Below are 15,714 nucleotides of genomic sequence, written 5' to 3'. Positions count from 1 at the left end.
CTGTCCTCCAGTGATATACAGTCCAAAGGCTTTGGAGCACAGAACTGTTTATCCTCACCTAAAGACGGCCCATTAGCATTCTCAGCCAGTTCTCCTTGTGCTTCCCCTGTGGTCACTGGCCTTTACTGGATGTGGTGGTTTTGTGTGTTAGAATAAGGTGTAAAAACTTAAAAATCATCTTTCTAAATCCAGTTTCTTGTTTTTCTTTGCAGAGTAGGAGAGTCTGGAGGGCTGGGAGCACGGGACAATGCTGCTGGAAGGAATGTGAGCCACGGAGCATGGTTGGTGCCACAGCTGTCCAGGTGGGCTCCTCTCACTGCCCCTCTCCTCCTTGCTCCATCACTGACCCTCAGCCAGGGAGGCTGTCTCAGCACCAGGCCAAAATTCTGCTTTCATCCAGATGGCACTTGAAGTCCAACACCTTCTAAAGCCTTTTCTCTGTGTGTTTTAGTTGAAAATGTGTCTGATTATTACATTTCAGCTGGTCTCCCATTAAATGTTGCCCTGGTGTGTATCATGGTATGGGCCTGCTGTGTGTTTGCAGGAGTTTGATGTGCACAGATAAGATGTGGCCTCAGTAAAGGAGGTGCTGAACCACAGGTGTGAAAGTACCTCCAGCCTGATGGAAACTGCTCCAAGTGACTCAGCTGCAGCTCCTCTGCTGCATTTCACAAGCCAAAAGCAGATGAGTAAAGGCCCCCATCAGTGCTTTGCATATGAATATTTAATGAGTCAATGCAGATTTTTCAAGATGTTTTGTTAAGAATTGGAAAGCTTCCTGATATTAGGATGTTTCTTCTTTCTGTTTTCCTTCCCACACAAATAAAATTTTGGGGGTGAATACTGAAAGTCTTCATTTAGGTAAAGCTCAGTTCTGTGCTAAGGAAGAATTTAAGGAGGCAAAGATGCGCCCTGTAGAATGGAATTTAGGATTCTTCAAAAGCAATTCCATGTGCTGGGAGCAATCACAATCCAGCAGCACTGGCTGTCATGCAGCTCTGAGTAAATAAATGAGAAATAACAATTACAAGGCTGCAAAGTGTTGCTGTGGAATAGCAGCTGACTTTTCCACCAGCTGGCAATTGGGAGTAGAGAAACAAAGCAAACAGCCCAGGAAAGTAGGAGGAACAACAGAGAGTCTAAAAACTGACACACTGGGAGCCTGGCGTGAAGAATAACAAACTCCTGTCACAGGATGTTTTGCATAGCAACAGGACTCTTGAATTCAAGTGGACTTCAGTGTCACTGCAGCACTTGCTTCCTGTGTGAGATAAAGAGCTGTTGTATCCTGAATGCGTTTTAATCTCTCAATCTAAATAGGACTAATAATTGAAAAGAATTGGCTGGAGGAGGAAGCAATGGTGAAGTCTATTGCTGCTGGAAGCGTTTCCTCTGGTGTTGCTGTCAGAAGTGTGAACAGCAGCACGTGCAGGGGAAGCAGGTGAAAGATGAACTTTGCCAGCAGGTGCTGAGAGCTGTCTGCACACGGCTGTGTCGATGAGGGGAGCAGTTGGCTGGGACCTGAGAGCACGGAGCAGTTCCTGACACGCTTCACCATGCGCAAAGGGGTGCCAAAGGACCCAGAGATAGCTGACCTGTTCTACAAAGATGATCCTGAGGAAATATTCGTGGGTTTGCATGAAATTGGACATGGAAGCTTTGGAGCAGTTTACTTTGTAAGTAGAGTTGGTTGTTTTTTTGGAGAACGGAGTAATTTCAAGTGATGTTTTAGAGGCTTTTGAGCATTTGTAGAAGGAGATGTTCCTTGAGCTTTTAGTGCTTTGTGTGCATTAGTTTTGTGACAACACATCTCAAAAAGAAGTGTTTCCAAACCACTCCTGATCTTTTGAATGTTCCAGCTGTATTTATATTGTATTTGCAGGGATCCCTGTGGTAGGGAGGAGTGATGCATCTGACTCCATGTTCTCAGAAGGCTAATCTATTACTTTATGATACTATATTATATTAAAGAATACTATTCTGTACTAAAGAATACAGAAAGGATACTTACTGAATGCTAAAAAGATAATAATAGAACTCATCACTCCTTCCAGAGTCGTGACACAGTTGGCACTGATTGGCCAAAGAGCCAAAACAACTCACAGCAGAACACAATGAAACAACCACCTGTGGGTAAACAATCCCCAAACACATTCCACATGTGAGCACAACACAGGAGAAGCAAATGAGATAAGAATTGTTTTCCTTTTCTCTGAGGCTTCTCAGCTTCCCAGGAGAAAAATCCTGGGTGAAGGGATTTTTTCAGAGAATGTGAATGCCACACATTTATAGTAGCAGTTTGCTATAGTCTTAATAGTGCACCCAACTGTCCGGGCCAAGTATTTTATGTTTTTATGCTGAAAGTTGAATATAAACAGCTGAAAATTAATTTACAAAACTGGAATTTCAAGATACGTGGAGCTCTTATGTTTGGAAATCTCTACAATTTCCTTTATGGCAAAAGCAAAGAGAGAGTCCTTAGAGGAATGGGAATTCAGACAGGAAGGATGTATGGCACTCATTGATACAGGCAAGAGAATTTAATCTGGAAATGAGAAAAATGGTGCTTTTATAGTTGGTATCAAACAAAGCCAAATCCAGAATACTGGAATTGGAAGGAATTACAATCCAGTTGGCATTAGGGAGACTGAAGTAAAATCCATATTAAAAAAATCAGTTAAAGCCAAATGAAAGCTGCTTGGAACCATGGTCAGCCACTCAGGAGGATCAGGTTCACTGGAGCTGGGTTTCTGAATATCAGACATTAAAGTATTAAGATAAGATCCCTGACACATCTAGCTATTATTATAAGCTAATATAAGTTATTTTAATAATTCCAGTTTACTGGAGTTTGGAGTTGTGTGAAGTGATGGAGGTGTTGGTGGAACTGTTGTAAGGAGAGGAACCTTAAGTATTTCATGTGTATTTTCAGGGATAACAATATAATTTCTCAAGGTATCATCTCAAGCAGGCCCAAAACTGCTTCAGCACATGGCTGTTCCCTAGGTGTGCTCACAGAACCCTGGGAGTTGTCTCAGCCAGGAGCATCCCAAGCTCTTGGTGCAGCCAGAACTTCCCTCCCAGCTCTGGGAAGGTGGCAGTGTGTCCTTCAGTGACAAATCCCAGCTGAAAGGACAGACAGCACGGTGGAGCTGCTTGGAATTCATGGGACAGGCAGAAAGAAAGCATAAATACATCTGAGTAAAACACTCTTGATCTTCTCTGTGCTGAATCAGGGTGACAAGTGTGGGGAAGGGCTTTGCCTTGTCCCAGAGTTACTCATTTTCAGCTTTCTCTGCCTCGTTTGAGGAGTGTGAGCTGTGAGGGGCCTGTGTCACCTCCCTTCAGTAATTCCTGTGCCCCTCTGCTTCACTCAACACAGTTTTTCTTTGAAGTCCCCACATGCCTCAGAAAATGTCATTAGTTAATACATCACTTGAAAGGAGGATTTACCACATTTAGCTCCTATTATAGTTGAAGCTTTTAACTGTCACTAATTTTTTTTGGTCCCAAAAATGGTTGGAGGTACAGAGATTTCAGCAACTGTTTTAAGACCAAAAGCTTGACTTTTTTTTACCCTTAACAAGCAGAAATGAGGGTAGTGCCAGTCCAAGCAGGGAGAGATCTTTCCAAACCTGGGGTTTTAGCATCTAATTACCATCCCTGCATCATTCAGGCTGCAGAAAAGTAGAATTTTAATGGCTGCATAATCTTCATCACAAAACTAAGGTCTAGTGCAGTGAAAGGAAAGTTTTTTAATTTAGACAAATTCCAGGTTGAATCATCTTCTTGAAGCTGGAAATTGAAATAGCTATTTAAGAATGTCAGTGTTGTATGGAGGATTTGGATGAAATCATGGGGATTTTGATACACCTCTTTGTTTCTTTGGCAAACATTTTTGCCAAAGGTTCATCTAAAACTGTTTCTACTGTAATTCCAATAAAACTGTATTTTGAGGCTTCTCAGTAGGTGCATATTGGGCCTTTTACATATCTGTAGAGAAGTAGCACAAAGTCTGAGGAAGGAACAGTGGATATGGCCAGATAAAATCAGGGAAAAGTGTCCTAACAGTTGTGTGGTAAATCATATCCTGAGAAAGATGTCTCTGAGGTGCAGCAGCTTGCAAGGATATAGGAGAAAAAAGCCTGCATTTGCCACAGGCACAGCTCACTCCATGGGGAGAGGGGGAAAACGAAGCTTTTTTCAATTTGTTTCTTGCTTTTTTCAATGTTTCTCTTTCCCTACTCCAGGCTACGAATTCCCACACTAATGAGGTGGTGGCAGTCAAGAAGATGTCCTACAGTGGAAAGCAAACAAATGAGGTGAGAGGAAAAAAGGCAATTGTGCATTCAGGAGCTGTGGCAGCTCCAGTGGAAATGTGAGCAGTGGAATGAGCTGCAGCTCTGATTTGACCCCAACAGAACAGCTTTTAATGCAGGAACTGCTGCTCCCTTCCATGGGAATCATGGAGGTTTGCAGAGAGAAAATGAGTTTATGCAAATTTTGGCAAATAGTTCGGTTGAAGGAAGCGAGTGGGGATTCAGAATGCCTGGATGGGGCTTGTGTCAGAAATAATTTTCTTAAGAAGTGTGGTAAGAGCACACTGGCCACTGGAGCACATCCCTCTGAAATTCTTTAGAATCTATCAGATTGCCAAGAGCTGCTAATCTCAGTCTCATTTCAGCTGTTGTGTGTTAATGGTTCCTCTTATTTTTGTGTGGAACTTGGACCCACTGATCCTTTGGACTGGTGTGTGGATGTACAGGGTGTGTTTGTTTGTTAAGAGCAAACAGGGGTGGTTTAAACTCATTTTTCCTTGCTTTTTCTCCCAAATGTCAGTGGTTCTGTGCTGTGTTACAGAAGGTGAGCAGCTCACTGCTACTCTCTGTAGTTTCTTACTAACTTTGAGCCACTGAACACTTCAATTTGCAAAGCAGCAGCATTTAAGTGAAATGTATTGCAGTTAAAATGAAGAAGAAAATTATTTTGGTAGTCCTCAAGCTATTAAATATATCTTGGGGGTATCTCAGTGCAGGAAGGATCCAGACAACTGATTTACAGCTGTCCTTTTGCAGCACTGACTTTCCATCTTCATATTGTAAAATAGTTTTATGGTCCCTTTTCAGACTGTCCTCCAGTGTGTGGTGCATGAATGGATGTAGAGGATTAAGAAGAGAAATGTATTTATACTTTTTGCTTTATTTTTTCATTAGAAATGGCAGGATATCATCAAAGAAGTCAAGTTTCTCCAGCAGCTGAAGCACCCCAACACCATAGAGTACAAGGGCTGTTACCTGAAGGAGCACACGGCGTGGGTGAGTGAGGGGCATGTGGAGCAAATGCACACTGCAGCACTCAGATCCTCAGCACAGGCTCTGAAATAGCTTTGGGGTTGTGCTGAGCAGTACTACAGTAAAGTCAAATTGTGCATCTTTTGATGGAAGGCTAACAAAACCTCTACTACTTACATTTTTTTTTCCTTAATACTCAGATCCTCAGCACAGGCTCTGAAATAGCTTTGGGGTTGTGCTGAGCAGTACTACAGTAAAGTCAAATTGTGCATCTTCTGATGGAAGGCTAACAAAACCTACTACTTGCATTTTTTTTTCCTTAACCAGGGCGTTAAAGCCACCATGTGATTTAAATTTGGAATGTAAAGATGTTTCCTGATTTCAAGTGCTTCCAGAGATACTTGAAGGCATGATGTTCTCTTTTTTTTTGCAGTTGGTTATGGAGTACTGTTTAGGATCAGCTTCTGATTTGTTAGAAGGTAAGTTTGGTATATCTTGGATTTTCTTTTTGCAAGTACCCCCCAACTGAGTTTGATGGGAGTGGAGTGGAGTTTTGCAGATATTACAGGTGCTCTGTCTGTCCTGCTCCATTCTCTAGGAGCAATTGGAGGCTTTCCCAGTGCTACAGATAGTTGGCATGCACATTTTAATTTTGTCAAATGAAGGTGTAAAAGTGTACAGGTATGTTGCTGTAATCTGTGCCTCTTTAGGCTGCCTGGTTTTGGAATATCCATAATAAAATCCTGCAGAGATCACCTTTGTCCTTACCTTGCAGTGTGCAGGAATAATTACAGATGGGTTTTGGAAGAGGAGGTTGATGTCACCTCAACAGTGGAACAGCACCTGCAAAGAAATAGGGAAATCTAAGTCAAAATAGGGAATCAAAGCCAAAGTTTACAAAAATCAGTGTTCCTTAGGGGCCAAGATCACAAGATCACAGTTTGGGTTTGGAGGGACCTTAAAACCCTCTCAGGGCCGAATTCCTCCCTAATTTCTCCTTGTAGCAGATTGGTGAGATTCCTTTCTTTTAAAAACACTTTCTCAGAAAAATATCCCATTTATTTCTTCTGATTTGTTTTATTTTCTTGATTTTTTTCCCCCCCATAGTTCACAAGAAGCCACTCCAGGAGGTGGAGATTGCTGCCATCACCCACGGTGCCTTGCAGGGGCTGGCCTACCTGCACTCCCACTGTAGGATCCACAGGTGAGGCTGGAGCTGCTGCCCTTCCATCTGCTGCTCCCTGGAGTCTCAAAGCTGCTTGGAAACTTATTCTACCAACCTTGGAAAAAGTTATTCTACCAACATTTTCTCTGCCTTGTTGGCAATTGTTCTGTGCAGACCCTGGTAACAAAGGCTACACAGGAATATTGCACTGAACACTAATAGAAGAGTATCACCCTAAATGTGCCGAATAAATAGAAGTTCACTGAGCTAGAATATTTCTAAGACTAGATATTTTTTCATATTTACATGTGAATGAGTAAAACTGTATTGGTTATGCACAGTCTGGTTTTTGGTAGCAGGGAGGCCACGGAGGTGTGATGGAATCACGATTAGGTGATGGAAGTGTAAGTCAAGGATAAAACTACCTGAGGAGAAATCCAAGCACTTTTCCATGGAAGGTGGCAGAGCCCTGGAACAGCTGCCCGGGGAGGGTGTGGATTTTCCCTCTCTGGTGACATTCCAGTCCCACCTGGCCACGTTCCTGTGTCATCTGCTCCAGGGGTTTGCACTGGGTGATCTCCAGTCCCTTCCAACCCCAGCTATCCTGTTCTTCTGTGACCTGGATTTCATCCAAAGGGTATTCCAGCTTTTCCCTGCTGAGGTGGGGAGGCCAATCTGCACACCCAGAAATGAGGAGCAGCGACACGTCCCTGCTTTGGTGGCAGCTGCGGCAGAAAGGGACAGGCGGGAGGGAGTGTGAGCCCTGCCTGGGCGGGGAGCAGCGCCCTGCTGCAGCGCACAGCCCCGGCGAGAACTTCCTCTGCCAGTGGGAACGGCGAGGCTCAGGGAGAAGGGGCACAATTTGGGGGCTGGGGACGCGGTTTTTGGGGCTGGGGACGCGGTTTTGGGGCGGTCCCGCGGGTCCGGCCCCGCGCGGGGACCTGGCGCGGGGGCGCCACCTGGTGGCGAGGGAGCGGCACTGCAGCCCCCGCGCGGCCGATCGCGCGTGGCGCCGGGGGTGGAAAAAGAGGGAATTCTTGGGGTTTTTTTAATTATTTAATTGAAGGCACAAGGCTGGCAGATAGGTTCCTGATAGCTGATGTGGCTGTTGAGCCGTGATGTAGAAACAGCATGGTTTGGTTTGGAAGGGGCTTTAAAGTTCATCCAGTGCCACCCCTGCCATGGGCAGGGACACCTTCCACTGTCCCTGGTGGCTTCAAGCCCTGTCCAGCCTGGTTTGGGCACTGCCAGGGATCCAGGGGCAGCCACAGCTTCTCTGGACAACCTGTTCCAGGGTCTCATCAACCTTATAGGGAGGAATTCCTTCCTAATTTCCCATCTAACCTGCTCTCTGTCAGTGGGAAGCCATTCCTTGGGTCCTGTTCCTCCATCCCTTGTAAATAGGAAATAAATCCCTCTCCATCTTGTAGGCTCCCTTCAGGTGCTGGAAGGCCACAATTAGGTCACCCTGAAGCCTTCTTTTTTCCAGGCTGAACAATTCCAGTTCTCTCAGCCTTTTCTTGTGGGAGAGGTGCTCCATCCCTTTGGCTGTTGGACAGGGGAGGTGACAGCAAAGGGGACAGCCTGTGCTGTCTCTTTTGTACTTTTGAGGTGTTCATTCTTGCACACACAAGACTTCAGCACTCGTCCTGCAGCAGAAGTGTCAGGATGTAGCACTTGTGGATGAAATATTCCATAGTATTACTTTTGAAGCAGTGCTGCCCAGGGGATGGGGCAGTGGAGGTTACTCTGGGCTTGCTGTGAAACACTGTCAGTGAATTCCTCTCTGTGTCTCTGTCCCAGCATTACAAATTGCAGACAAAGGCATCTCACCGGAGTTTGCATCATGCTGAATTACTTATTTTTCTTCTTTTTTTTTTTTTTCCTCTGTTAAAGGGATATTAAAGCTGGAAATATTCTTCTAACAGAACCAGGTCAAGTGAAACTCGCTGATTTTGGGTCTGCATCTATAGTCTCCCCTGCCAACTCTTTTGTGGGAACGCCTTACTGGTGAGTGAAGCCTGCAGTGCTTTAGTCCTTTATAGAACTGCTCTCTTCCCTTTCCAGTGCTTCACAATGCAGTAACAATACCTGGATAAAATCTTCATTGGCCAAGGAGTTTTCCTGACATCCCTGTGGCCAGGTCTTCAGGAAGTCTGTCCTTCCTCAGGGCTGTGCAGTGCTTGGCTGCACTCTTGCAGTGCCATTGGCTTAAAAATACCTCACACTTACCACAGTGATGGGACTGAGGCATTCATGGAGAAAGGGGATCCTGTCATCGGACTGGAAGTCACACAGCTACTTCAATCCTGTTTTGAAGGCATTGCTGAAGGGTCACCTGAGTTCCTTGGCATTCCCAGCACTGAGGACCAGCACAGCTCCACGCTCCACTGATTTTGTGGCAGAGGCCCCAGGCCGTGCTGGGAGGTCACCATGGCCCAGCCTTAGAATGAGGCCGTTTGGCAGGAAGCCTTTTTTTGGAAGAACACAATTTAAGAGGCTGAATTTCTGCAGACTGGGCCTGCTGCTTCTCTATCCCCACTTCATCCCTTTATCCTGGACCACCACTGTTCCCAGTTTCCCTGTTCCATTCACAGCTGCACCCACAGGCTGCATTTGTCTGCTGGAAATGCTCCTGGTGTGCCAAGGGGCAGCCTGGGGGAGGGTGCCAGGAGTGCCTCTAGGGCTCTCCCAGCCCTTGCTGTCAGCCTGCAGCTGCCATGCCTTTGGAAATAGAGGGGGTCTCCCATGTGCCAGTGTATTCTGCTAATAGGAAGATGATTGGGTTAATCCTTTTTCCCCCCTTCTTTTCCCCCCTTCTTTTCCCCCCTTCTTTTCCCCCCTTCTTTTCCCCCCTTCTTTTCCCCCCTTCTTTTCCCCCCTTCTTTTCTCCCCCTTTCCTGTTTTGCTTTTTTCCCCCTTCCTCTTTTTTCTCCCCTTTCCCCCTTCTTTTCTCTTCTCCTTTCCCCTTTTCTCTCCCTTTTCCTCTTTTTTTCTCCCCTTTCCCCCTTTCCTGTTCTTTTCTCCCCTCTTTCCTCTTTCACTTCCCCCCTTCCTCTTTTTTCTCCCCCCTTTCCTCTTTTGCTTCTCCCCTCTCCTGTGACAAGTGGCTGCTGTAGTCAGTGCTTGTTCCATTCCAGCACACTGTTCCTCAGCTCCCTGCTGTCTGTCCTGCTGTGTGGCTCTGCTCAAGGGGATGGAGCCAGCTCAGCTGGTGTGCCTGGAGTGTCCCTGTGTGTCCCCTGACACAGCCTTTGCTCTGTGCTTGGCAGGATGGCACCAGAGGTGATCCTTGCAATGGACGAGGGGCAGTACGACGGGAAGGTGGATGTTTGGTCTCTGGGGATCACATGCATCGAGCTAGGTGAGTGAGCACACAGCTGAGGTGGGTAATTAACTCTGCAGTGTGTTAGGAACTCCTGCAGAAAGGGACAATCCTTATTCCTCGTTAGTTCTCCCCTTTAAAATGCCTGACTTGGAGCACCCTGACAGTTGAGTTAAATCTTTTTCTGCTGGCAAATCACTAATGCCCTGTGCTTTCTGGTTGGTCTGGTGTGCTCAGTTACTCCCTGGAGAGCCAGAGCATTTTGCCCTTGAGTGAGAGGAAGCCATGGTTTGTCATCTCTGTTTTCCAAGCTGCTCTCAGAGAAAGTTGTCCCAGCTGTTGTGCCAAGGGAACTGGTGTCCTAAGGATTGTGTGTCAGAAGGGACCTACATTTAATTTTCAATTCTTCTTACTTCCCTGCTCTCTGAAACAAAAATCTTCAATCTCAGCTGAAAAGTTTGTGCCATGAATCATCGTGGACAGGTTCTTTGTGGGAAGAGAAGAAAAGGGTTTGCACCTCAGAGGGCAAATGATACACATCCCCAGAGCCTGGAGCAGAGGTGGATGTGATGGCAGGTACACAGAGCAGACTCTAAGTGTGTGTTTCAAGTCTGAATATTGACACTGCATGTGCTGAGTAGATTATTTTCAAAAACCAGTCTTGATATGGATTCTGTTTAACAGCAATACATCAGTAACTTATTGTGTGGGTGAGTTCACTGACAGTGTCATTGGTGAATGTTTAATCAGCAGAAATGTGTGAGATAACAAAGAGGGGGATGTGCAGAAGAAATGTTGTCTCCAGAACTGAGATGGTGTAGATAACCACTAACTAACATGGCTGTATTTCATGTGCCAGCATGCTGACACAGTCTGTATTTTGACATAAAGAATGCCAGAGTTGGAAGTTTTAGGCTTCTGTTGTTGTGCATGGCCAATGATTTTTGTTTGTGTGGAGTTCAGGTGTGTCATAGCCTCTCAAGGACTAAATCACAGCAGCAGGAGAGACTGTGCAGACACAGTCTTGGTACCAGCATTTCTGTGGAGCTTTTTACTCAGGAACCTCAAAGATGATGGATTTGCTTTCTTTAAAAATACCCTTTTGAGAAGCATTAGACTTTTTAAACTTTGCATGATTCCCTGTGTGAACACGAGGTCAGGCAGCAGTGGGAGGAAATCTCTTGTTGGGCAGCACTTGGCTTTCTTTGAATGCTAATGTCTTAATTCCTGGTGTAGCTGAAGTAGTGATTAAGGAAAAGCAGATGTGGTGCTTTGCCTGCATGGCAAAGGCTCTGGCCTGAAAGAACTGAGAAATCCTGGCACCACTGGCCTTGGGGAGAACCAGCCTCCCCCAGAACTGTGAGCTCTGCCCTCCTGAGAGGTCAGGGGCTGCTGGCCAGGTGCCCTCTGGGTGCAAGGACTGGGAAGGATTTCAGTGCGAGGGGGTTCATGGCACATCTGGCAAGTGAGTTTGGTAACCTGTCCCACTTGCAGTGACAAATGAGGCAGGCAGCCACTTTTTCCTGTAATCCACATGTTCCAGCAGTGCATCAAACATCTGTGGGGGCTGATACAGCATTTCCTGGCCCTGAACTGTGCCTAAGATTAGTTTTATTCAGTTTCAGCTGATTTTGCCACAGCAGATCAGGTGTGAGATGTTGCAGTTAAAGTAAAATTTGCTGCAAACTCTTCCTTATAATTTGTATCCTGCACTCTTTGGATTTTGTCATCCCTTTCCAAGTGCACAGCAGCTTTCCTTGAGTGGGTGTGCTGGTCTAACTTGGAATATTAAAATAATTGGCCTAAGTGTGATGACAGCAGCACTGGGTGTTGATTTAGCAGTGATACCCTGCTCATACTTCCATGCATTTCTCCTTTCTTTCCAGACAGCCTTATCACACCTTTCTGTTCTTTTCTCTTTCCAGCTGAAAGGAAGCCTCCACTTTTCAACATGAATGCAATGAGTGCCTTATATCACATAGCCCAGAATGACTCCCCTAGGTTACAGTCAAGTGAATGGTAAGAGAACCATCAACAGCTGATTTTTGTTGTTTATTTCCCTGAAAATGCCCTGTGACACTGCACATTTCAAGCCTGACAATGAACATGTTGGCTGCAGTGTGTTCTCAAATCCTTTGTATGCTAGCTCAATTCTGACCTTCTGTCACTCTGGCTGTTCTACAATCTAAAAGTGTGGAGGTGTTAATTCTGGGGTGTAGCTGCTGTAGGAATTAAAATACTCTCAGATGTGTTAAACCAGCTATGGCTGAGCATCAGGAAAGTTTCCAGCTCCCAAAGATCCCTGTTGGCAGAAGAGTTGTTAGCATTGCTGTGCAGCTGAAGTGTGGAGAAAGGGAGGAGCATGTGGAGGTAATTGGATATTTTTGTCAGTGGAGGACTCCAAAAGCCCTCAGAGCTCTGTGGCCAGTGAATGCTCCCAGTGCTCCAGGCTTGTCCCAGAGTCTGAGCTTGGATACAAGAACACTTTGTTGTTCTGTGGGTTCCCAGTTCCCAGGATTGGAATGTTGCTGTTGGGTGATGCTCTTACAGAGTCTGCAGAAAGCTTCAAACCAAAGCTCCTGGGGAGGTGTGGAGTTCCCCCATTTCTCTGCTGGGCGTTTGAGCAGCACAGCTGTTTAATTGCTGATCATTGTAGCAAGACCACTCCAGTTTTCTTAATTCATCCTCTCTGTTTTGCCCATTTTTCAAGGTTCCAGGAGCTTGCTCTGCTGCCTGCAGTGTGGTCCCCACGTTCTGTGCAGGATTTGCTGTGCAGAGCAGAGACAGCTATGGATAAACACAGCACCACATCAGTGCTCTGCATTGCAAGCTCTTGTTTACTCTGCCCTGTTTGCTCTCCTGGAGTCACCAAGGTGCCTTTTGTGCTCCTTTTGAGTCCAGTGGCACCAGAAAAATCAGTTTCCTTCTTTCCAGCTGGGATAAAAGCTCAAATGAAGCCTCAAGTGTTGAACTGAGCATTGAGGCAGGGTTCCCTCTGTAACCTCCCAGAGATCAGTGAGTGCATTTCTGGAGTTCCCAATAATTCCACTGTCCCTTGGTTTTAAGCAGTTGAAGTAAAATCAAAAATAGTGACTGGTACCTGTAGTTCTCACTTGGTTTTCAGTTTGTGCTTGGAGATAGTTGTGTGTCCATGTTGTTTCAACAGCCTTAAACTGGGAAAGGATTTATGAGCTCAACTTAGAATTTGGAAAAACACAGTTACTTTTTCTGCCTTAGAACTTAGGAACAAATTAGTCAACACTTTTTTTTTTTTTGCTTTGCACTAATAAGTTTGAATATATACCAGATCCTGAGCTTCTTTTTTTAATTTAGATTTTTAATTTGTTTTTTTTTTTTTTTGCTTTGCACTAATAAGGTTGAATATATACCAGATCCTGAGCTTTTTTTTTTAATTTTAATTTTTAATTTTTTTTTTTTCATTTTTTGATTTTGCAGGTCAGACTCCTTCAGGGGATTTGTTGATTACTGCTTACAGAAAATACCTCAGGAAAGGCCATCATCAGCAGATTTGTTACGGGTAATTTACCAAATCTTTTCCAGAAATGTGGGGGGAAATCTGTTTGTCTACCAAAATAATTGTAAACATGGTGAACATGTATTTTCCATTACAAAAATCCACTCTTTTGTTGGTTTTTTTTTTGGTTTTCTTTTCCCCTCCATTCATGCATCACACTTAGCAGTTAAAAATAGCATTAAGGGGATAGGCCAAGGCTGACTTCCTCCCCTAATGAAACCACCAGACCCAAGAGTTGTTTAAATCCTTTTAATGGTTTCTATACTGAACCCAATTAATTAAACTCGTTTTGGAAATAGCTGGATCATTTTGGAAGGGGTTTTTACAGGTCCCTCATTGCCAAGAGCCTGTAGGAGGGGGACCTGAGTGATGTGTGTAGAGTTTGTCAGTGAATCATGAATCAGCTCCAGCTGAAGTCATTTGGGTTGAGTTTACCTGGGAAGCAGAGGAACTGCTTACAGCTCCAAGGGCTTTGCTTTTGGGAAATTCAGGAGCAGCCTTCCCTTAGAAGGTAGGGGGATGTGAAATCCTGTCCAGCCCCATTCCCATCAGGCTTTGGCTTTTAAGTATTGCCTTTCTTTAAAGTTGATTATTAGCCCTGCTCCCTCTGGCTGCCAATGACCTCTCCAGGTAAATGATGAAGGAGCTGTTTGTGCTCCCTTTGGCACCTGGTGTATTTTTTTTTATTTCCTGTGGTACATTTGTGCTGTGGCAAATAATCAGTGTTTTGTTCCCTGGTTCTACTTGTAGCACCCTGACCAGCTAATAGGTTTATGTTGTGAGTTTTGGAATGATTCATTGCTGGGGATTGGCAGCCTTGCTGCTCTCTAGGAACAGGCTGAGTTCATTGAAGGATGTCATTTCAGGAGTACCTTAGGTTGGAGTCTGTACAAACAATTAGAGCTGAGATCTGAGTGTGAAATCCTGTATATTCTATATTTTATATTTATATTTTATTTATATTTGTCTGCCCTACACTTTTCCCATGGTCTCATTTTAATATTTGAGTGCACACACAGAATGGAGTTAGGTTCAGGATCATGGCTCCAAATGCTTTGCTGCTTTCTAAAAATGATCTACAGTGAGATAAAAATGGGCTCCTTTTTTTCCTAATCATAAATAAGCTGCAGATTGTTACTGTTCACAGAGAAATAAATGGTGGTTATCTGCATTGAGGAGCAGAAATGATTCATTTTGTTTCTGTGTGAAATGATGTTAAGAACTTTTAGCTCTGATTCAAAAATAAACACCATCACTACAAGCAAAATTGGGTACTGAAATGACTGGCTGTCCCCAGTAGCAAAACTCAAATGCACAACAGTTGGAATTCAATTAAAAATGAGAAATCAGCTTGTGGCATGATGCTTTCCTTGTTTATTTACAAATCATTAAAAGACGATTAGCCCATCCTTTCAGCTCTTTTGTTGAAGGCTCCTGGTTTAGGGTGGGCTGGGGCTCCTTGAGCTGCTCACTCCAGCTCCAGGGGATGAGTTCACTCCTGAGCCAGCCCACAGGAGAGCTGGGAGCCCGAGCAGGCAGAGGTGACCCTCCTGAGAATTTCCTTCAGCTGGGTCCAGCTCTTGAGGCTCTAACCAAAGCCCCTTGTGGCATTTGCAATGTGCCGTAGAGAACAACTCTTTTTCACCCAATTTTTTTTTCCATTGCCAGTTTTTCTGTTTTCACTGTTTCTCTACAAGCACGCAGAGGATGTTTGTGCTCTAAAGCCATCCCCCTTGGGAAGCAGCACACCCTGCTGTAGGGATCCCATAAAAGTATTGGCAAGTGTTCACTCAGGTTGTCTGCTTTAGCCAGGGTTAAATGGGAAAGCTGGAGACTTTTATATCCACTGCCAGCTGTACAGTGCAGGAAAATGTATCTGGTAAATCACAGAAGAAGCTTTAATCATGTTCCTAAATACCATTAAAGAATTTATTAAGCCTGCATTTAAAACCTGTGCAGGAGTTGGCAAGAGCCTGATTTGGTTTTAACTCTGTCTACAAAAGCTTTAGGTATAAAAAAAACTTTGTGGTCTCCTTGCTGTTTTTATGTGTGAATTGGAATAATGGGTGCAGGATAAATCTTTGCAGGTTGATTCTTGTTTGTTCTGGATGCATTTTGTTAATTCCTGTGCCTCCAAGGTTTGAAGTGTCACCTTGTGTGTTTTGAGTGTACCCACTCAGGGAGGGACAAGTCATCTGTGTAGCCTGGAGAGCTCAGAAAACCTGACCCCAGCACGAGCTCAGTGTGTGTGGAGCCTTTGAGAAAGGCTATTGCCAGTTACTGAATATGAACAGATAAATTGCAAGAATGGGCGGTGTCCCTTCAGGGGTCTGACAAGTCCCCACTGTCCAGCTGAACCCCAGAGTGTGCAGTGAGCTGTTCTGTCTCCTTTAACAAG

The 15,714-nt window shown here is 44.8% G+C and overlaps 1 protein-coding gene across 10 annotated transcripts in view; it reads left to right on the top strand.

Annotated features, from left to right (window-relative positions):
- The window catches only part of TAOK3 (TAO kinase 3), a 77,086-nt gene that overhangs the window by 33,349 nt on the left and 28,023 nt on the right, over nt 1-15,714 (top strand). For 7 of the 10 annotated variants that reach the window (XM_041420524.1, XM_041420527.1, XM_041420525.1 and 4 more), the window contains exons 2-11: nt 213-302; nt 1,466-1,676; nt 4,251-4,322; nt 5,214-5,315; nt 5,725-5,770; nt 6,399-6,495; nt 8,353-8,466; nt 9,729-9,820; nt 11,707-11,800; nt 13,238-13,319. In XM_041420524.1, the coding sequence (XP_041276458.1) occupies nt 1,557-1,676; nt 4,251-4,322; nt 5,214-5,315; nt 5,725-5,770; nt 6,399-6,495; nt 8,353-8,466; nt 9,729-9,820; nt 11,707-11,800; nt 13,238-13,319 (819 nt within the window). In that variant the 5' untranslated portion in view covers nt 213-302; nt 1,466-1,556. Of the gene's footprint in view, nt 1-212; nt 303-1,320; nt 1,677-4,250; nt 4,323-5,213; nt 5,316-5,724; nt 5,771-6,398; nt 6,496-8,352; nt 8,467-9,728; nt 9,821-11,706; nt 11,801-13,237; nt 13,320-15,714 lie in introns of all 10 variants that reach the window. The other 3 variants (XM_041420529.1, XM_041420531.1, XM_041420530.1) reach the window with 1 other exon arrangement.

This window comes from Onychostruthus taczanowskii, unplaced genomic scaffold (assembly GCF_017590055.1).
Source record: "Onychostruthus taczanowskii isolate IOZ18803 unplaced genomic scaffold, ASM1759005v1 scaffold64, whole genome shotgun sequence".
Classification (NCBI taxonomy): domain Eukaryota; kingdom Metazoa; phylum Chordata; class Aves; order Passeriformes; family Passeridae; genus Onychostruthus; species Onychostruthus taczanowskii.
The sequence above is the reverse complement of the archived record's forward strand: the minus strand, read 5'-3'. Positions and strand labels throughout refer to the sequence as shown.